Source organism: Mesitornis unicolor, unplaced genomic scaffold (genome assembly GCF_000695765.1).
Source record: "Mesitornis unicolor isolate BGI_N332 unplaced genomic scaffold, ASM69576v1 scaffold27380, whole genome shotgun sequence".
In the NCBI taxonomy this organism is placed as follows: Eukaryota; Metazoa; Chordata; class Aves; order Mesitornithiformes; family Mesitornithidae; genus Mesitornis; species Mesitornis unicolor.
In genome coordinates, this window is record NW_010159545.1 from 7,182 (window position 1) to 14,491 (window position 7,310).

At 49.5% G+C, this 7,310-nt stretch overlaps 1 protein-coding gene across 1 annotated transcript in view; it reads left to right on the forward strand.

The window, feature by feature from the left end:
- Positions 1-2,518, forward strand: part of LOC104542651 (leucine-rich repeat-containing protein-like) — a gene marked incomplete at its 5' end in the record, with an annotated part of 9,657 nt that extends 7,139 nt beyond the window's left edge. Inside the window, 3 exons of the mRNA XM_010187032.1 lie at positions 1,022-1,100; positions 1,549-1,644; positions 2,453-2,518. Coding sequence (XP_010185334.1) covers positions 1,022-1,100; positions 1,549-1,644; positions 2,453-2,518 — 241 coding nt within the window. The remainder of the gene's footprint in view (positions 1-1,021; positions 1,101-1,548; positions 1,645-2,452) is intronic.
- Positions 2,519-7,310: the final 4,792 nt, after the last annotated feature.

The following is a 7,310-nucleotide window of genomic DNA, read 5'->3' on the forward strand; positions in this document are numbered from 1 at the left end:
AGATGCTGGAGGGAGTGGAGCATCTCTTGATGAGGAGTGGCTGAGGGAGCTGGGTCTCTTTAGCTTGGAGCAGAGGAGACTGAGGGGTGCCCTCATTCATGTTTATAAATTTGTAAAGGACGAGTGTCAGGAGGAAGGAGCCGGGCTCTTCTCTGTGATGTCCAATGACAGGACAAGAGGCAATGGTCCCAAGCTGGAGCACAGGAGGTTCCATATGAACATGAGGAAAAACTTTTTTACTGTGAGGGTCACAGAGCATGGCCCGGGCTGCCCAGAGAGGTTGTGGAGTCTCCTTCTCTGGAGACATTCAAGGCCAACCTGGACGCATTCCTGTGTGACCTGGTCTGGGTGATCCAGCTCTGGCAGGGGTTGGACTGGGTGATCTTTCAAGGTCCCTTCCAACTCCAGAGATTCTGTTATTCTGCGATTCTGTGAGAGCGGTAGGTGTGCAAGGCAGAGGGAGCATTACAAAATACTAGGGCTGCTGGTCTCATCCCAAATCCCAGTTCTTCCCCTTAAGCCTGGGGTCAGTTCCAAGGGATGATGGGATGTGTTACCGGATATGGGGGGAGAGTATTTGGTGACTGCACAAAGCCTGTTACAGAACGTTTAGGAGAGGAGCCAAGGGTGGGGGAAGGGGTCCATGTGCCCTGCGGAGGAACAAGCATGGGAAAAGAGAGGGACGAGGTGTGAATGTTGAGTGTTTCTGTCTGTGTTGATCTGTGTGGCTGGCCATGGGCATGTGTTGCATACATTTGTGTCTGTGCCTATTGGATACATGGTCAGCCTTACTGCTGCGTGAGCCTTGCCCCTATCAGCCTTTGGGATTTGGCAACTCTTCACCGCTTCCAGCCTCCCAAGTACAATTACTTAGTTGGAAGGAACTGTCCTAAATTCTCTCTGAATATAACATGTTTTCAGTGGTGGGTGAAGCAGGAGGTGGCATATCCTTTGCCTGAGTGATGTGGATATGGAAAACCTGCAGCTCAGCATCTGAAACATGCCTTTTATCTGTTTTTAGCAACAACCGTATTATGGTGGAAGGAGCTCTGCACATTGCAGCTGGCCTGAAAGCAAACAAGACTCTGAAAAGACTTAATGTGAGTAACTTGCCTAGGAAGGTACTGCAGCCTCTTGTGCGTATTTAAATGTCACTGATGCATGTATGTCCTGGATTGGAACCCCTTAGAACAAATCCACACCAAAATCAGGGAGCTGCCTCCTCCGATGCTTAAATGGTTGCAGTTTGCTCTCATTAAGACAGGGGGTTTGTATCCAGCACTTTCCTCAGTGAACAGAGATTTATCTCAGCCTGCCACTGTGTGAACTGCAGCCTGTCCTGCTGCATCTTGCAGCATGGATACCATCCTGTTTCTGCAGCAGAAGTGTCCAGCTCAGCATGGCAGGTGGCCCTGGGATGACAGTTTGAGAGCCCTTGGCCCACTGTTACTGGCAATTGCAGTAACCCTGCTGATACCTCACCTGTTGGGGACAGACAAAATAATCCCGTGTCACACTATCCCCCTGCTGTTTCTTTTCTGACTGTAGATGACCAGAAATCCCATGCAGAGTGAAGGCTGCTGTGGGGTCCTCAGAGCTCTACAAGCTAATTCTGGCACTGGCATAAAGATCCTGGACTTGCCAGTAAGTGTTACCCCAGAAAGAAGAGGGAAGAAAGGGAAGAGGTTGAATGCATGATGTGTGCCTAAAATGTAGAAGTGCTACCAGAGGGATTCTGACTCCCATGTTGTTGTTGTTTCGGAAGCAGGATGCTGCTGCTTGTTGAATCCCATATCTACCAGTAATGTGGTGGTGGCTAACAGCCCTGGTCTCACAACCTTGTGTCAGAATTCTGTTTGGGTTTACAGAGCTCAGGTTCTGACTCTCATGTTGTTGTTGTTTTGGAAGCAGGATGCTGCTGCTTGTTGAATCTCATATCTACCAGTAATATGGTGGTGGTGGCTAACAGCCCTGGTCTCACAACCTTGTGTCAGAATTCTGTTTGGGTTTACAGAGCTCAGGATATATTGCAATATCTATTTTCTGAGAGAGCATAAATCATACTGCATGCTTGCTTGCTTACCAGCAGTGATTTTTCCCTCTAGGACATCCCTGTGAACAAAGAACTTGCAGAGCTGTGTGATGCTGTGAAAATACGTTTCCCAAATCTTCTTCTCAGACATGGTGGAAACACAAAATTGCAGAGGAAAAGTCAGTCAAAGGTTGAGCTTTGAACTCAGCCTGAAGTGGTGAGTAACTCCCAGAAGGCAGTGGCTTAACATGAGTCTCTTTGGAGCTGCTGCTTCAGCACCTCTGCCTGACAGCCCAGTACCACTCACCAAGCCTGTGACATGAGGATGCCGCGGGACAGTGCTAAAAGCAGGATCTGTGGAAATACTGGCTACTTCACCATTGCTGACACTGGGAAGTTTTTCTGTCTTTTTGCTTTAAGATTTCTGCTACAACCAGCACATGCAAGAGCATCCCCTTGGATGAGAGTGCAGGGACTCCCTTTTAATCATAATTTTTGTGTGTAAGGACATTTGTTTGGTGGAACATCATGTGCTGTAACTGCTGCAGTGGGATCTGTGCAGCCTGAGAGTGCAGTTATGTAGGAAGCAAAGTCCTATCCAGAGGTGTTGCTGTGCACATTTGCTTTCTGCCTTCGGCTTGTTCTGTTACACAGTCAGGTTTGCCTTTGCTGAATTGACTGTCAGATGCGCTGGTGACTCATTTTCAGCTGAATCCTACCACTGTTCCTTAGCCTTACATGGAGCCCATGCTCTCCAGGGCAGAACCCCCATCCTGGGTCATGACTGGCATTGTTATTTCCTGGATGCCTGCTCTTGCTTTTGTCAGTGTTACACAGGATGGATGCTGGAAGCTGCCTGGAAATAGGCCAGGTGCTCGGGGGTAGGTCAGCAATGATATTACCATGTGGGCTGTAACTCTTTTCCCCTTCATGGGATGTTTTCTGTGATCTCAGTGTAGTCCAGTGGATCCTCCCTATGCTCTCTGGGACACCTGGGCACCATGATTCAGAGAGGGGGAGGAATTGTGATCTCCTTGAGGAGCAGTGGGCAGGAATCGTGGCTGTACTCTGAGCAGCCTGGCTTAACTCTCCTTCTCCTGGTCTCTGTGAAGTTGTGGTTTCTTGCAGCAGTTTCTGGCAGTGAGAGAGGGGCTGAGGATGGCCACACACACAGCTCTGCATGTCTGGCCTGGGCTGGAGGTGCAAGCAGCTCTGCCCTGCAGTCAGCGGGCAGCAGACCCCAGTGGTTTTGCAGTGCTGCCTTAACCTCATGTGGCTGCATGTAAGTCATCGCCTTTCATTCCCTGAAGGCTGGTGGACTCGGTTGGTAAAGCAGGTGCAGCAATCTCAGCTTTCTCTGGGGCTCCAGCGAGGCAAGGCTGGTCTGTCCTCAGGCACGTCGGCGTGTGTGGGTGTTGGTTTCCCTCTCGCTGACACACCAGCAGACAAGGGCTGGGGACATCCATGCAGTGCTCTACTATAAGGCAGTGGTGCCACCTCACTGAGAAAGCAGCTTACAAAGGCAGGGGCCAAAATACAAGGCGGTTTCTGCCAGCCTCCTTCCAGCGTAGCTGGACAGTGCCCTGTGTTTTGCCTTCTGCTGTTTTTCCTAGAACAGAAACATTATAGTCCCCTTGCCGACTTTTGTGTTTCATTTACCTAATAAATGTGCCTACCAGTGAAATTGTACTTAGTTCTCAGCAGAAGGTGCAGTTTATTTTAAAATAACCCTATGCAGTTATGATTTCTGTAATGGAGTTTGTCCTATAAATGTGCCAGTTATTTCACAGTTACATATCTAATAAATAATGTCTGTGCCTTGGACTCACACCTGTCTGTTCACACCATTTGGAGAGGTGTCCTGCATGTTGTAAGGTCTGAAAATGTGGGTTGTTTCTAGCAATTTCAGAATCATCCTGACACCCCCTCAATCTCTAGATGAAAAATTAGTATATCAGACACAGAAGCTGTGATGGGGCTTAATATCAACCAGTATAAGTACTTATATTTTAAAATATTTGGTCACCATTTATTTTTTCCATTACATCCTTTTCCCCTAGCCCTTCCTATTATCTCCAAGGAAGAGATGCAGGTTAAAATCATATTGAAAAACAAGGTGGGTAAAAAATTCCTACACAACAAATCTGTTCTTATTCACTGGCTGGTGTAACTAGGGAAGATCCACTTGCCCCTGTCTTGACACATATCCATTTGTTAGTCACTGAAGTCAGAACTGGGTGTTTTTAAGGTCAATAAATCTTATCAATGGACCATTTGGGGACCTAAAGGTACCAGGTGGGTCAGCGGTGTGTTATGAGGTGATATAACTGGAATATATGTGTTCACTTGTCCTGCGAGCAGGAGGTAGCAGTGGAAAACAGCCCTTGCCTGCTCCTTGCACAGGCAGGATTTACCCTCCCGAGGGGCTGCAGGGAGAAGGAGAAGCAGACAGCCAGAGCTGGCCTGCAGGAGGTTTTGTGTGTGAAGCTGTAGGGATTTGCTGTGCTTTGGCAGCTGCTATGAAAGGTTATAAGGAATTAACTCGTGGTGAGTTATACTGGGAGCTGTGTTCCAGTTATACTGGAATGTCAGTTATTCCCAGTTCACCTGGTAATCTCCCCAGCTGGTATTGCTATTCTGCTTTCCTCCAAACTCCGTTTTGTTCCCTTTCAGGTTAGGAGCCAATCTTGGAATAACTCACCAGAAGATTTGCTGAGTCCCTGTTCATGATGTAATTTCCAGTACTGAGCCTTTGTGTGTGTGTGTGTGTGTACGCGTGTGTGTGTCCGAGTGTTACTTCAATATTGCTCCTATTTGGTTTCTTTACAAAACTGCCAGGTAACTGTTTGGATGCCTTTTGGAAGATCCCATAGCACAACAGCACTGCTGCCTTTTTCCAAGCTTCTGACCTCACCAAAGCATGGAGGTCACCCAAATCCATATTAATTGCCATTAATGGTATTTTTTCCTTCTTTCTTGAGCAGCTTTCATTTTGAGGCCTTGCATTTCCTCGCACCGCTTCACCATTTTGAAGGATCAGCCAGCTTGTTTTCCTGCAGTGCTCTGGGACTCCAGCTGCCTGATTGTTTCTGGAAAATGAGCATTGATGCCCTGGGGAAGGTCGCTGCCTAACTGCACGTGAAACTCCTCTGGTGTAAGTTACATAGGTGACCACAAAGAGTTTTGCTATAGCAGCTACTAATGAGCATCATTTGGAGGCAGAGAAGCCTGCAGCATGGCTCCTAGCTTTTGCCCCGTGCAGATGTTTCCATGATCACTTTCATCTCCTTTACAATATTGAGTGTGCTGCCGTGCACAAAGGTGCCTTTCCTCTTGTCCCAGCAAGGATTGGTGCCCATGGTGTTCAGTGCTGCTTCCAGTTTAGTGAGGAGTGCCCAGGCAGGTGGGCTCGTGAGGAAGCAGCTATCCTTGCTCTGGAGGAGGAGCAACTCGCTGCAGCCCGTTCCTGACAGCATCTGATGGATGTTTAGTAACCTCTCAGGCAAAGCTGTCATTGCTATGAGGAAGCATTTCTGATCTCTTGCCTAAATCTCCCTGGTGACAGGTTCAGTCCGTTGCTTTTTGCCTCATCTCCTGTGCATGTGGTGAGGATTTATTCTCCTTCCTTTGGTGGCTGCGTGGTTGGACACTGGCCACTCTGCTGTTGGGAAGGAGCCTTTGCTGCTTGGATGGGACTGCATCGTTCATGCATAGGCTTGCTTACACAACTCAATAGAAAATGTCTGCACCACGTGGCGAGACAGGGAGGAAGCACAAGCACAAGCAGTCCTGTAATGCTTTGTGTTCAGCGCACCGGTGTGTTTGTGGAGGGATGGGGGGACAACAGGACCTGGGATTTGTGCCATCTTCTATTGCCCTGCCATCCTCTGGCTGGAGGAAGGAGCAGATAGGCTGCTGCTGGCATCTCAGGGATGAAGCACAGTGCTTACCTCATCCTCTGGCTGGGTCTGCAGGGGATAATGAGAGGATTACTTACAGCCAGCGTCAGACGAGCCCTGCAGCGCGTCTGTGCTGCTTTCAGAGCTGGGGCAGGAGAGAGGGGGATAATTCAGAAACACAAGGCAGGGAAGAGATTTAATTAGGACATTGAGCTGCTCTCTGCTGGGCACCAGCTCACCACCCTCTTCCAGTGCTTGAGGCTCCCCTTTTTGGGGTCAGGGCTCAAGTATGCAACTGGGTCAGTGCCTGCTGACTTCAGCATCGCATCTGTGATTAAACAGTGTCTGAGACAGTGCTGGGGTTCACCTGCAACTCCCCCCCCACACACTTTGCCATGCAAGAGCCCAGACAGCCCGGCAGCAGCTCCCATGGCTGGCATTGCTGGGGCTGCGTGGGCTGCGTGTTTCCTGGAGCCTCCGAGATCAGCCTTGGCTCAGTCCCATTTGGTCATTCATTGTCCTGGTTTTGCTGGATTTTGTGCTGGAGCAGGGCTGGGTACACCCCTCCCTGAGCTGCATCTCAGGGCTGAAGGACAGGGACACAGGCAGATTCAGTGTCTCTGCCATTTAAGTGGTGGTGGGGAGCATCCCTCACATCAGTTTTCACCCCAGTACAAACCCTGTGTTATTCCTCCTCTGAGCTTGCTTTTTGGAATTTTGAATTCCTCCTCCTGAATTTGCTTTTCCCCTGGTCCCCCTGCACCTGCTCTATGGGAACCAGGGCACAGCAAACCAGTGCTGCTCTGGTAGCTCCTCTTCCAGTCCTCCCAGTCCAGCAGCGTTTCTGGTGAGGCTCGGCTGTTCCTGCAGCCCGCTCCCACATGGTGCGTGGGGATTATCACCCGTGGATCACATTAACCCTCTTAGCCCGGTGCAGGAGCACGTGTGCTGGGACTGCTTGTGCCCTGTGGCCCCTAAAGCCCTGCCAGGCTCCCAGGGCCCCAGCACTGGTCCTTAAAACGCTGACCTACAAACGGCCCTGGTGTGTTGCCGTTAGATCGGTTCCCACGCAGGCCAGCTCAGCTGATTGGGCCATTGCCACGAGTCCCAGAAAATAGGATTATTTTATTTTTATGGTAAACTAATTTGGAGAAGGATACCAGTATGGCAAATTGGCGTGACACCAGCTGCAGTAAAGCAGCGAGCGACTGTCTCGTTGTGCTCTGTGAAATGGGGTTTTGTGAGCAGCTCATGGGGGTGGTTTGGTTTGAAGTCTGTCTGGATCAGATGGGGGAACTGGTGATTAATCTCCTACAATTACAGGCTGCCATCCTAAAGCACTGCTGACTCTGTTCAGTTTGGATGTGATTTTTTCCTGC